Source organism: Gambusia affinis, linkage group LG23, assembly GCF_019740435.1.
Source record: "Gambusia affinis linkage group LG23, SWU_Gaff_1.0, whole genome shotgun sequence".
NCBI classification, from domain to species: domain Eukaryota; kingdom Metazoa; phylum Chordata; class Actinopteri; order Cyprinodontiformes; family Poeciliidae; genus Gambusia; species Gambusia affinis.
The window spans coordinates 2,616,228-2,630,724 of record NC_057890.1 but is presented as its reverse complement, the minus strand read 5'-3'; the positions used below and the strand labels follow the sequence as shown (position 1 = coordinate 2,630,724).

The window sequence follows — 14,497 nt, the reverse complement described above, 5'->3', positions numbered from 1 at the left end:
TAATGCTATCAGTTTACTGATCTGAGTGCTGCCAAATGTGTCAAAAACCACTTTTACCAGCAAACCGAGCAGTTTATCACACTTCAAACATCTCACAATATGGCCTTATCAAGTTTGTAGTTAGATTTTTTTACTTTTCCAAACCTTTTAGATGTTTTCTGATGAAACTGCAGATTTTTTTTTAAAATAGAAAAGTTGGTAAATGGGAGTAAATTTGTTGTGCTATGCATGTTCAAAGGAAAGAGAGGAAGTTAGTTGTTATCAGTTCCTGTTCCTGCTAATAAGTTGGCTTAGTTCCATAAATGCATTCACTTCAGTGATTATACTGAAACCTTAATAGCTTTCCAATAATAAAAATTAACACTTGGTAAAAAGAAAGAATAAATACAAAAGTGTAAAATGAGTCTATTTGAAAATGTTTAGTTGTTAGACAGCTTTCGATCTAGACTGTAGTTCTGTTTTCACCAAACCAGAGAATCAAAAGCAGAACAGAGAATTAAGAAGCATCGCTTTGTGGAAGCGCAGCCCGCCGTGCCGAGAACCATGCAGAGTTTTAGCATGAACCATGAGGCCATGCAGTCATATAAATACCACTATTAAAATAGTTCTGGGTTTTCCATTACAGTTTGATTTAATTTTGTTGTTACATTTTGTTAGAGTGTTTTCTAGTTTTCGTTAGTTATTATTTTTGTTAAGTTTTCATAACTTGTAATAGAAGGTTTTTAATACTTTGACCTTTTTCTTTAAAATTCTGCTTCTAAAAATGAACCACAGTATTTTATTGTGTTCATATATAACTTGATTGGGTAATGAATACTCAACTGAAGATACATTTTTTTTTTAAATGGAACCACATATTAACATTGAACAGCCAACTGACTGGTGTTTTCTCAATACTTTTACCATTGCAGTTTTACAGACTAGCATCAGAGCCTCTAAGAGGAGCAAGGCGTATCGTAACGTTTGGGGAGGCGGGGTAAAAACTTTCATATCAGTTCAAAAGGCTAATAAATAAACATTATTTATTTCAGTTAACAAAAATCATTTCTCAATTTCAGTTTTTGTTATTTTGTTAGTTTCAGTTAGCTATAACAACCTTGGCGTGTGTGTGCGCGCATGTGTGTGTGTGTGTACCAACTGGCTGAAGTCCTGAGCCTGCCACAGCAGCCAGTCCTCGCTGAGTGTGTACAGAGCTTTCTCTGTCACGCAGTCCACCGGCCCTTTGGAGATCTGCTGTGTGAGCGCGCTCACCAGCAGGAACAGGTGCTGCCCAACACTTTCCTGCACGACGCCAGAGATAAAAACAAAAATAAGAAAATCAGCTGGCTAACGTTACACACATCAGGTCTGTGCAGGCTGGATTTTACTTTGAGCTTTTAGTTGCATGTGGTTCCTGTGGTTCCACAAAAAGCTGGACTTAGAATATAGTCAGCCAGAATTGGCAGCCGGCTTAGAGACACGTTAATAAATACATATATAGCTGTGAAAAGCTGTGTGAGTTTTTTGCACTTATTTTATCTGAAAAAGTTCAGAACAAACAGATTTTAATAACCAGGATGACCTGAGTACATAGAAAACGCTGTGCTCAAATAATTATTATTAAGAGCAAAAAAGAGTGAACCAAACCAAATGGCATTATATATGTGAAAGAGGAAATGGCTCCTCTGACTGGTCGTCACCCGGGTAACAGCAGCTGCTAAGTGCTGCAGCTAACAGGTGGTGAATCTTTTACATCATTGCGGAGAAATTTTAGGCCGTTTCTTTGGAGAATTGGTTTATTTCAGCCACACTGGAAGGTTTTCCAGCATCCACACCCAGACTTTGACTAGGCCACTCCAAAATCTTCATTTATTTCTTCTTCTTTTTTCTTTTTGCATTTCTAAAATGTAACAGGACACACACCTCCCAAAATGTTCAGATTTTAGCTCATTTTCTAAAAGGTGTTTGTGATTGTAAATATGATTTAGTGAGACGGAACGATGTGCTCTCTTCAGCGGATGTCGAGCGACGGTTTTGGTGTTAGATCTGACGCCCTTTAGTCACTTCTCTTTGTTACTGCTGCGTCATGAACACTGATCTTAACTGAAGTAAGTGAGACAAAGTTAGATGCTGCATTTATTTTGATAGAAGATTTTTCTCAGGAGGCCAGTTTGGTCTGGATAGATTTATCTCTACGTAAATTAAATCGTTATTATATCTTTACTTCATTTGCTGATTTTCTTAAGTTATCATTGTGTGATATAAAAAAGTCTTTATATTACACAATGTCACAATTCACTGTGAAGTGTGACAAACAAGCAAAAACAGAGATAATCTGTATTGAAGGGGGACATTTTACCAGCCCAGTATACCAGACAGACAATTTTCACAGAATTTATGATAAGAAATGAAGACACTGAACGATGCACTAATTTTATGTCCCCTCTGATACCTGAAACTGTCTGTAGCCACAGTCACGTTTCCTATAAACAAGCAGGGAAGTAGTTTGTTTTTTTATAGATGTTTTAAGCTGTAATTCTAGGCCAAAAAAAAAGAAATCAAAGAGTTTCTCAGTATTTCTTTTGCCATGATTGTAAAAAGTGTCTTCACTGATCAATGTCAATTATTTTACATCTTAACTACAGAAATCATCAGATGTGCATCAAAAGTCTTAGATGGAGATAAATGAGTGAGAATCATCTGACGGGGATCATAGCAGTCTACACAGGAACAATCAGGCTGGTTTGGGACAGTTTTCTTGAACTGACCCGCAGGAAGCCGTAGAGGCAGACCGACACCCAGTTGGTCAGCAGCTTCTCCACCGTGGACTCGGTGCGTCTCAGCAGCAGTTTGGGCTGAGTGGTGGCGCTGTTCTGCTGCATCAGGTCCTTCAGCAGCACCTCCATCACCTCCGTCAGGTACGACAGGTTGCCGTGAAGCGCCACAGTGAGCAAAGACGCAAGTGTGCACCTGAAGGAGAGAGATGTAAACTGAACCGTCCACTGCAGAAACACAAAACCTTACAAAGTACTGTTTTTTGTTTGTTTAGTTTTTAGTTCAAATATCTCAGTACACTTCAAATAAGATAAAAACTAACTCACAAGGAACTTTCCTGGAAGGTATAGGAGCTTATTTTAAGTGAATAATGATTAAGTATAGATTAAAAAGTATCCAAAAAAGGCGGGTCTTAGATGGTAATAGTAGCTCAGGAGGAGCCACATAACCACATGGTGACAGTTTAATGTTTTTTAAGAAACTTTTTTTTTGTGTGTGTGGTTTTTTTTAAAAACAAAAATTACGTACTGCACCCACCAGCTCCTGTATCTTCCACAAATGTTACTTTTATGTTAGTTTTGTCTTATTTCAAGCACAAGAAACAAAACCTCCTTGGTAAGATTTGATGTGTTTTGCAGTGATAAGGGTTCTATTTTTCATCAGATTTACTTGTCTTTGATGGTGAAGCTTTTCTGCTCCTCTAACGCGTGCACCATAGTGGTGAGAAACAGCTGGTCCTGGATCAGGCTGGAGAATCTCTGGCAGTGCTGATCCAGCTCCATCTTCTCCACGTCCTGATTCCAGATCAGACAACGACAAACGTCAGTGACGCTGCGTGAGAGCGTCCAAAGAGACACAGCTGTTATCCACGCTTACCTGACCAATGTCTTTGACGCACAGCTTAATTAAAGAATCACTCTGGAAAACAGAAGGTAACTGTTATATATCCCCAGGGTATCGGTTTGATTTGTGTCGCAGCACAGGGCTTGGTTTTACCTCAGGGAAGAAGGTTCTGGAAGCAAAGTGCTTGTAGTCCAGGAAAGGAATGGCTCCGACGTTTTCCATCAGGTCAGCCTTTTCTGTCTGCAGGTCTATAAATCCTGTGAAGGAAACACACAGTGGAGGAAAGGCAACACTAACAACTCACAGAACGGTTAACATTTCTCCTTCTTATCAGCTTGTAACACGGAAACGCAACAATCAGTTTGCAACATCACCAGGTTTATTGATACTATATCTGAGCAGCTCAGCAAAAGCTGCAGTCAAGCATGAGTTTCTGAAAATGGCTTCCGTTTACCATCAGGCCAATTTGTGCAACTTTAACTTGTGAAAAAAGGAAGCGCTTCGAAAAGGAACTGAGTTTGTTTTAGATGCCCAATGAGGTGGAAGAGTTGAAAGTGAAGAGGTTAAAGGATAAAGTGTGTAAATGTTTCATTATCAGCTCTAAACAGAAGCCGATTCACTGGACAGGCAGCATGTCACACAGAATGTGTGTTAACATGAAAAACTTTAATATAAGATTTATTTCTGTTCTCCCCGTTGAACCAGAACACAACCCACTCCGTCTCCATGGAAGGCAGGGGAAAACAAACAGCAAATATGACCCTTTCACCGCATCTATTTCAGTCAGTTAGGTTCATGAATCATCTGAAGAGATGAATAAAATTAATCTGAAATTCTATTTTGAAAAAGACTTAAGCCAACAACAACAACAAACAACAACAACAAATCCACTCTAAGGACATCAGGTTGTTATACTGACTTTATAGCAGGAAGTTTGTTTCTGATATGAAATGAGATGGGCATTTTCTAAGAGATAATGAAACGATCAGTGATTATGAATATGATCTGCTTTCATTTATATTATATAAAAATTATGAGTCAAAACTCATTTAGCAATCGCAATGTTCAGTGGAACAATCTTTAGTGCCATGACAGCTTTCACACACCGCAATCTTTAGCTGCCTCCACTGGTTCTCAATCAATTCAGATTATAAATGCTTTATTGATCCCACAGGGAAACTCAATTTATCTATTCATGATTCTCTAAAGAGTTATTACAGATGGTAATGGCTGTGGGAAGGAAGAATCTCTTGTAGCAGTCAGTATTACAGCAAACTGAAAGGGCTTCTAACTGAAGACACTGTTTCTATGACAACCTCATGAAGAGGAAGGCCAGAGTTGGTTCTATGATTGGGTCTCTTCAACATGTTGAACAAATTAAACTATTACTTAGAACCTAAGTCCACCAACGGTATGAATAATGTTGAGCCAAACTAACTGACCCAAGCTTAGGATCAGATTAATACACATTAAGCCTTGGTGAATGTAGGAGGTAACAGAGAAAAAAAGCAAACCTAACGCCAGACTCAGAAGAAAGGACTGACCTTGTCTGATGTCGTTCCTAATGTCACACTCCAGGTTTTCCATCAACTTGTTCATCCTAACGGTGAACTGCTGCCGTTGTCTTCGGTAGACGAAAAACACCACTGGAATGAAGGAGCCGACACGTAAAGAGAAATCTCCAGCAGTGTTGTTGGAGGAGGCCTAAACCATGGAGCACTTACCAACCAGGGTGATGGGGATCAGGAATATGACCAGCAGTATTACATAAAACAATGAAGATGATTTGTTCAGTGTTATAGATTCATATCCATATTTGACCTGTAACAGACCACAATCAGTAGTTGGTAACACTTTATTTGAAGGGGTGTGTTTAAGACTGACATGAGACTGTGGTAAGTATGACATAACTCCCGTCTTGAACATGAAGTGGTGTCTTCATGAAGGTTTATGACTTTTGTCATAAAGTGTCATTTAAATAATGACACCTGTAATGCAAAGTTGGCACTTTTAAATGACTTTTAATGCAAGTTTTAATTGAACGTTGCATTAAAAGTGTCATTATTTACTGAATGACACTTCATGACACCAGTTGTAAATATTTATGAAGAGTCATTCATGTTCATAATCAGGGTTGCTAAGTCTGATGTTCGTGGCGTCAGTCATTCATCCAGCTGACCGCCATGTTTATGAGGTAACATGTTTATAGTTGACAGGAAATTTGAAAATATCACTTGATAGTTATTGCATTATTGGAAGACTGTAAGATTAACAACCAAACACCAACTATAAAGTCTTTTTAAAAAAAGCAAACATTAAAAAACACCAAAATAAATTAGCAATTCTAAGCTTGGTGGGGGTACAAGCAAAGCCTGGTGATCCGACACTGAGTGAAACTCTGCAGATTTTATGTCATGTTTATGAGTCTCGTGTCAGTCTTATACACACCCCTTCAAATGAAGTGTTACCCAATAATTCATAGAACAAATGGATGTTACAGCTTTAAATAGGCTAAATGCTGAAACTGTTATAAAGCCAAAACTCTCTCTAAAGCATCAGTCACATAAAGCATAAAGAGAAAACTAGAGACATTCTTACAACATAATCACTGGGTTAGCTTCTAGAAGAATCTGATCTGGTGTTTTTGTTATTTTCAAAAGTGAAAATAAAACCTCCCTGAACAAAAATAACTAGTTGTGCCTCCACAAGTGCCAACAACAACCACTAATCATTTGAAATAATGGGCAAGTGGTGAAGAGGAAGTTTGGTACAAACAGACACATTCTACGTCAATCAGATACTGTACATTCCAACTGATTCCAGTTTTCAACTAATGCAGTCAAGAGCTGTTTATTATTCAATTTGGTTAAAAAGTTTTTTTTTAGCATTGTGTCAATAACTTTACAGCTCTTCTTCTGTTTCTTTGTCTGTTCCTGGTTTGACTTTATTTTCTGAATTTGCCCAGTTTTCTCACAAAATTATAGTCATTTTAGTTTATCTGCTTCCATCAACATGTTCTGTCCTGTTTCTTGGTTCAAGTTAACCAAGTAATGTGAGAGACTGACAGGGAAAACTGTTGTAGCTGCAGCTAAAAAACACAGGATTCCAACAGCTCTTCAAATGATTAAACTTATACTACCATGAATTTAGTATTCACCTTGACCATATCAATGTCAGAGCTTTGCAGTCCTTTGATCTCACAGATAAAGGTTTCTGTCTTGTTGCTGATTTCTTCGGGTTTTATGATGCAGGCATTTTCAATTTCATCCTGAATTCCCACAACTGACAGCTCTGCTCCTGTCATCTGCAGGTTATCAGCCTTTTTCTGAAAGAACAAAACCAGATTTCCCTTCATTAATGTAACATCAACATGTCTGAGTGAACAAAGGAGAACAGAAAAGGCCTTACCTGAATAGTGATGCGAACATCTTCCCTTTCCTTCACGGCTGTGAAGCTGGAGAACTCTGGGTCAGGATAGTAAGTTATTTCCTTAGAGCATGCCAACGTTACATTGACCACTTTCAGAAACACGGTGCTGCTGGACACCAGAGGGTTCTTGGCTGCAGGTGTTTCATAGATGAGAGTCTGTTGAAAATAAAAATGTAGCATGATGTAGTTCACTGTATGCTGATAACAGAGTTTCTGTCTGCAGTTACCTGATAGCTGCTGCTCATGGGAGACATGACTTCCTGCTGGGTGGGGCTGTGTGTGATCCCCTCCACCAAATCCAGGTGAGTCCCAGAAATAGTGATCATCCTGCCCCCACTGGAGGACACAGAGAGGACAAACACACTTTACTCACTTTTAATTTGACCAGTTTTTTGACAGTGTACCACCTGTGACTCTTCTAACTGTAGATTAGAAAGTATTTACTATTTCATAATTTTTTTGTGTTTCTGTTTTTGTCACATTTAAATGGTTCAGGTTTTCAAACACACCAATCTGGCTCTATATAAGAAAACAATAACTTTACTTGCTCCTCTTAGCAGAACTGTTTTAACTCAGCTGCTCTGGAGGGTTTTTGAACATGAACACTGTGCTAAAGGTCCCACCACAACATTTCAGTCAGATTTAGATCTAGACTTTGAACAGGCAACAAGTAAAATCAGTTGTGGTTTTGCTTGTCTACGTCACTGTCCTGAATGCAGTAACTGCACTTGAGCTGAAGGTCACAGACTGATGCCTCGTCATTCTCCATCTAGCAGGAAGCAGAAACTCTTGGTTCCACCAACTCATCCACTGTCTAAAGCGGAAAAGCAATCCTAAAGCATCACACTACCACCACCGTGTTTCACACTCTGTATGATTCTTTCTTTGAATTGTTCTGCTAGTTTTAAGTTAGATTTAATTTGACATTCACCTCCCACATCTTGCCAATCCACAGAGCAGTTTTCACAAGTCTTAAATCATCAAGATTACTTTTTTTTAAAAAACAAATTGTGTTACTTTTGCCCTGCAGAGGTTTTGGTCTTATAACCTTTATCTTTGTTATAGACTCAAAATGTTTTTTGTTCTTGGTTCTTTTGTAGCTTCCTGGGTGAGTCATCACTGCCGGTCACTCTAGGTTTGACCTCTAATTGACTCATGAAGACGGGTGTTGGTTTTGAGATCTTTTAGCTCATTTCATGTTGTCAAACTTGGTCTATAAAAGTAATTTCTTCATTTTTGAAATTCTATATCTTAAGAAGACTTTAAAGTTTTTAGCTTCTTGCTCTGAAGTTCTTGTAGTTTGTTCAATTCCTCCATTTTTTGGCCTCTTTCATTTGACAGATGGCAGACAGGAAAGGGGGAAGAAGAGGAAGACGTGCAATAAATTGTCCAAATCCATTTTGAACTGGGCACATGGTGCTTCACTTCCTCCTCAGGAGTTTTACCAGCTACAATACTGGCTGACATATTAAAAAAGTATGTCAAATAATAAAAAGCTGAAAGACATCCAGATGTAGAAAATATTCAATGAATGCTTTTCATTTGCAGGAATTCAAATATTAAATGACAGAAACACCAATGTTTATGGTATTCTTATTTTTACAATGAAGTAGTCCATTATGTTTCTGAGACTGCAGAGTAACTAATGGATTCAGAGTCGTTGCATTTAAAGGGGAAGTAATGTTGAAGTGAAAATGGGTTGTTCAGGAAGTGTCAGTTTTCACATGTAACTGTTAATACAACAGTTTGCTTCAACAAGTTTCTGTAAATTACAACAGTTACAAAGGAGTGGGGGTCAAACTAAAAAATGGGGGTCTGTGGTTTTTATTGTTCTTTTTGGAAAAAAAGGAACAAGTTGGGAATGAAAGTGGAAGTCAGGTAAACATCTGTTTGTTCAAAAACCTTCTCAGCTGGGTTTAACTGCTCACATTTCAGATGACCACAGGTTGTTTAGTTGTTTCAGATGAAATGTATTTATTCCCTTGATGAAGAGCAAAAGTAAGATCCAAGTGGAAAGGAAGTGTCAGCACATTGCAAAAACACAAAATCCTACCAAGCACTTCTGTATATTTTCTACACTTGAAGTGATTCACAATCGACGTAAAAGTAACTTTTCAGCAAGATAAGTGAGCTTGTTTTAACTCAATAATTCTTGAATAGAGATACAAAGTTCTATTTCCACGGGCAGATTCTTTTCCATTTATAACAAGACAATTTTCTATTACAAGTAAAAATATTTACTAGTGGAGCTAACTCATTTGTTTTTTACATTTATATTCAAAGATTGATTTAAAACCAGCTCCTATGTCTTACTGAAAAGTTATTTTTAAGTTAGTTTTGTCTTATATCTGTCTAGACAAAAACTAGACAAAAATACTTGGTAAGAGTTTTTTTTATTTATTTATTTTTTTTTGCAGTGTAATCCTGTGAATATCAAGTATACAGGCTTCCTTAAACAGAAAAATTTCTGTATAAAAAAATTATACAGAAGCAATAAAGAAATTTCTTCTGTATACGTTTAAAGAAGTCCAACAAAAAAATCTGGAGGTGTGAAGTTTTACCTGGCCTACAGATAAACTTTTAGTTTAATAAATAAATAAATGGTTCTCTGCAGATGCTAGAAATTATTAATCTATATTTTATTTTTTTTTTTTGCAAAAAAAGTTTAAATACCTTCTCCAGCTGCTGCTTGGTGTAATATTAGTGCAGATTGGTGATGATTGATAGGTGACGGTGAAGTTGCCGTGGCAACTCCCGTCTGGAAGGAGAACACAGACTTTGGCCAGACCTTTAGCTTCTGTGCTGGGAATATGGAAGGTCAGACTGGAGCCGTTGTTGTTCCACACCGGGGATCTGACCAGAGAACACAGAGAGACAAACTGAAAACTAGAAACTAGCATCCTGTGCATCACAAGTCAAATTGTATAGCACACTTCAGCAACAAGGCAACTCATAATGCTTTACACCAAAAAAATCACAATACAGTAACTAGTTATGAAACAAGCAATAAGCTGTGAGCAAGTTCACTCTGAAAACCGACTGCAACAAGCAAAAAAAATCTCCTAAAACAGAAATGTCACCACAAAGCCTACAAGCTCCTGCTACTGTTCATGTGAAAGTTCATGTCTGTACAATCAGACAGAGGATGAACAAGTGTCACTTTTTATGCCACATAATGTAAAAGTCTCTATTAGAGAGGAGAGTTACTGAACATTTTTCTCAGTCAGAAAACACATTTTAAAGTCATTTAATTTAATAACTTTCTTTGCCCTAACAAAATGAGTGAACATATATTATAGAATACACATAATGTTTTTACATACTGTAGTAAAGAACAAAACGACTCACTCCTTTGGGTCACAGTCCAGGTCTGCTTTAATCCTGACTCTGGTCACATCTCTGAGGTTCCGACCCGACAACACAACCTGATTTCTGCCATAGAAAGAAACGACACTGGGAGAGATGGAGGAGATCTCTGGTTTCTGGAGGAGCAGAAAATACAAATGTTTCACATTACCAACGAGTTATACTGAAAATATAACTCGCTGGTTATAACTGAACTCAGATCAACTTAAAAATGCTGACTCACAGAAAAATTTCTCCCAAACTGCTCAATGTTTGCACAAATGTCCTGCAGAAAGAGGGAAATGACATTTATCAGATCATTTTATGAAGCTGTTCCAGATGACATTAGTCCAGTTTAACACAGAAACTGTAAAAAAACAACCAAACAAAAAACAAAAACAATAGATATTCATGTTAAGGAAATGTAATTATGTCTAACAAGCATTATCTGAGAAGAAACTTCTCTGAATTTCATCTAAATGTCATAAAATGTTTCATGATTACGTTGCTGACTGCATCAGTTTCCCAGGAGCAGCTGTTCTGTCTCCATCCACATCCTGCTCTGATGCACCGCTGACACCTGGACAGAAAACACTCCCAGTTTGATCTGAGCTTTAATCAAACATTATGACACATGATACAGATTCTTCTAGAAACAACAAGCTGCAGTGATGACATCATTCCTGTTCATGAAACATTATGAATAATAAAGCTTCTCAGGACTCAACAATAATCCTTTCCTTTCAATTCCAACAGGAAACAGATGATTCTACTAGCATGTAATCTGTCAGATTTAAATATCAGCTACAATATTTGTATTATTCAGATTTTATGCAGAGTAGAGTTGTTATGAAAACACTGGAGTTCAATTATACTGTTAGACTTTGGGATGATATCAGTTGTTATTAAATCTGTATTATAAAAGATAAAGGAACTTACAGGTGAAAACTTGGTTGCCCCTGGATACTGGAACAGTTGACCATCTTTATTTTTTCTGTCAGAAATGTGTCTCCAAGGCTGATCGTCACGGTAACGTCAAGATCTGTAAATCCAAGATAAAGTACAAAACTTTAATAGCTGGAACAAAATGTTTAAAGACTTCCTGACCATCACTGACCATCAGCAGGGAAAGGGTCATTGAGAATGCAGGTGCATTGTGGGTACTGTGGTTTTGGTTCTTGTTTTTTACAAAGCTGGCTGGAGGTTGTAGAGAAATCACAGGTGAAGTTAGACTGAACCTTCTTCTCTATAGTCAGGTGTGATTGGATGATTATTTTCATCTGAGAAAAGAACAAATATAAGACGATAATAACTGATAGTTCCAGATGAATACAGTCATTAATTTATTAATTAATAACCCACCTCTCCTGTGGAGTCCTTCAGAAATCTGTGAGAAACTATTTTCTGCTTGGATTCATCAGGGATGGACAGCCTCTCTGAAGCTCTGCAGTCGTCTTTAAATGAGCAGCTGAAAAAATGTAAATGTGTCATCATAAAGTTGAGATGAAGGATTGAGCTGCAGGTGAATTTCTGACCTTTTCTTAGAGACACACCAGACACAGAATGGATCCTGGGCAGAAAGACAATCCTTCACACTTTGGTAAGTTCTGCAGTTTGACACTGGAACACGTTTCACCTGGAGCAGAAAACCGTGTTTCAGAAACACATCAACAGGCAGGGCAAGTGAACGCCACATGAAAAAGCTCCAATCTACCTGGTTTTTAAACGGCACATAGAGATGTTTCTGATCCACTGGATCCAGTTGGACTTTTGGAAACACTTTGTTGTCTCCACTGGTTCTGTAGAGGATCTGAGGACAGGAGGGCTGATAATTCCTGTCCACAGGAAGCTGAAAACAACAACAAGGAGGTTGGAGATACAGTTGGGGTTATCTGCTCAACCTCAACACTTGTGTAGTAATTTTCTTTGTTGTCGGTAAGATTTTCATAATTCGACATGAAAACATATAACATGTAAAAGTTGCATTTTAAAAATGAGCTAAAGAGCCAAAATAATTCAACAGTTTCACTAGAAAACTGTTTTATACATCAATGTGACATTGTCACTGTGTTCATAAATGATACAAATCTGTTTACTTATTTTACTAGAACAATTTTTTCCTCTCAGTTGTTAGTTTTCTACCCACCTTGATGATCTGTCCATCTGCTGTTCCGATGAAGAAAACCATCCAGCCGTTCAGCCTGACGGCCAGAACAGAACTCATGAGGTTCTGTTTAAAAAGCACAGCTTTGTGTTTCAGGAGCACAGGAACCGACTGAGGAACAGAGAGAATCGTTTCAACATTTTGTTTTGTTCTTCACCAAACTTAGTTTTATAAACAGCGACACAGAAAGTTTGGGACAGATATAGATGTTCCACGCTGGGATTTGAATAACTTTATTTTATGTCCAAAATGACACTCAGAAAACTAAAACACAAAAACGTAGACACTGCCAAAATTCATAAAGGTGTTAAAGTTAAAAAAAGTTGAAAATTGTGTTAATGAACACAATAAATGTGTATTTAAATTACCAACATTGTTCAAAAGTAAAAAAAAAAAAAAAAAAAAGATCCATGAAACCATACCAACCTCAATTTCATAAATAAATATAAATTATCCAACCTTTCGTCTTACTGAATATTCTTTCTGTCTGATCTGAGTCGTGCAAAACTCTGCTGGAGACTTTTATTCATCCAGGACTCAGTGAAACAACAAGATATGAAACATTAACACTGAAAGTAGATTATGTTTAATACAGCAACTTACTGGGTTCACTGGCTTGTCCACTGGTGCATAAAAGTCTGGATCTTTATTCATCTCCCTGTTGAGATCAGGACTGACATCAAACAGCAGCAGCTCAGTGTTACTTTCTCCTCCGTCCACACTGAACACTCCACTCCACAGGACCTGCTGTCCACCTGGGATGACCGAGGAGGCCAGCAGTCTGCTGCCTTCACCTCCAGAGGAACTGAGAGTCGCTCCACGAAGAGACTTCAGAGTCTGAGTTTTACTGGTTACAGCCTGAAGCCAGATCAGACGGACTTTGTTGGTTTTACCTCCTGATGCCACGTTGGAGAACAGATACACTGTTGAGTTGATCTGGAATCCGTCCACAAACTCTACATCAGCTTCAGTTTGGATCCCAGGTTTATCACCTGATCGACCAGACCAGGAAAATATATCTCCATGCTGTTTCTGATTGGTGTTTTGAAGGTTGATTGTCTTTAAATCGTCGCTACACTCTGTCTTGTCTCTAGGGTTCTTTATCGCTGTCAGAATGTAAGTCTCAGTCTGACCTGAATCCTCCTTCACATCCACCAGAAAGCTGACAGACCCACTGCTGCTCCTCTGAGGTCCCACCTGGATGGATTCACTGTAAACCAGCTTAGAAATGTCCTTCAGGTCCAGAACTTCACAGAAACCACACAATTTGTTTCCAGTCACACCACAGCTGATCAATGTGTCATTTTTCTCAAATGGTAATAAAACATTAACTTTCAAAGTTGCGTTTAAGACAGCCTTCATGGGGTCTCTGTAAAACTCCTCTTTGTCCAGTTGGTCGGCGCTCTTTAAGATTCCTCTGTTGGTCAGGTTGTAGATCAGAGTCAGGTCATGGCTCAGCTGGTAAAAGTTTTCCTCTGTAGCGACGTAGACAGAGTTGTTGCCCACAGCGAGCTGACGGAGGTCCTCTGTAAAGTTGAACTCTCTGTACTCCTCCAGACATAGAGCAGGTTCTCCCCAGATGGAGCAAAACAGACCGAACAGAAAAAAGATCATCTTGTACCAAAGACTCACTGAGACAGTGAGACACTGATGGACTGCAGTGCACTGTGGTCTCTGTGTCCATAGAAATGTGCGTAAATGCGCTGCGGCTTTGCTGAAAGAAGAAGTGCTGAAATTGGGAGGAAATGAGCGAAACCGGAAATAAAAACAACACATAATTTATTAAGGTTTTAGTATCTATGTTTCGTGTTTACACAATTTAATTTGCCCGGTTCATACTCTTAAAGCGGGTAAAGCTCTGAAAAAAAACGCACACCTGTTGAGTGAGCGCGCGCTCCTCAGGTGAATAAATACTGCGTTAAACCTGGCTGAAATGAACGTTTTTTGAATGACATTTTTACA

At 38.2% G+C, this 14,497-nt stretch overlaps 1 protein-coding gene across 1 annotated transcript in view; it reads right to left on the bottom strand.

The window, feature by feature from the left end:
• Window positions 1-14,497, bottom strand: part of LOC122826250 (plexin-C1-like) — a 24,740-nt gene extending 10,243 nt beyond the window's left edge. Inside the window, exons 1-21 of the mRNA XM_044107862.1 lie at window positions 13,139-14,497; window positions 12,518-12,646; window positions 12,086-12,220; window positions 11,907-12,007; window positions 11,734-11,839; window positions 11,489-11,651; window positions 11,311-11,413; window positions 10,876-10,951; window positions 10,616-10,657; window positions 10,375-10,508; window positions 9,700-9,879; window positions 7,254-7,362; window positions 7,006-7,182; window positions 6,755-6,922; window positions 5,322-5,418; window positions 5,142-5,243; window positions 3,751-3,854; window positions 3,631-3,672; window positions 3,424-3,548; window positions 2,748-2,949; window positions 1,135-1,281 (exon numbers count right to left, since the gene is read on the bottom strand). Of these exons, the coding sequence (XP_043963797.1) occupies window positions 1,135-1,281; window positions 2,748-2,949; window positions 3,424-3,548; window positions 3,631-3,672; window positions 3,751-3,854; window positions 5,142-5,243; window positions 5,322-5,418; window positions 6,755-6,922; window positions 7,006-7,182; window positions 7,254-7,362; window positions 9,700-9,879; window positions 10,375-10,508; window positions 10,616-10,657; window positions 10,876-10,951; window positions 11,311-11,413; window positions 11,489-11,651; window positions 11,734-11,839; window positions 11,907-12,007; window positions 12,086-12,220; window positions 12,518-12,646; window positions 13,139-14,311 (3,615 nt within the window). The 5' untranslated portion in view covers window positions 14,312-14,497. The remainder of the gene's footprint in view (window positions 1-1,134; window positions 1,282-2,747; window positions 2,950-3,423; window positions 3,549-3,630; window positions 3,673-3,750; window positions 3,855-5,141; window positions 5,244-5,321; window positions 5,419-6,754; window positions 6,923-7,005; window positions 7,183-7,253; window positions 7,363-9,699; window positions 9,880-10,374; window positions 10,509-10,615; window positions 10,658-10,875; window positions 10,952-11,310; window positions 11,414-11,488; window positions 11,652-11,733; window positions 11,840-11,906; window positions 12,008-12,085; window positions 12,221-12,517; window positions 12,647-13,138) is intronic.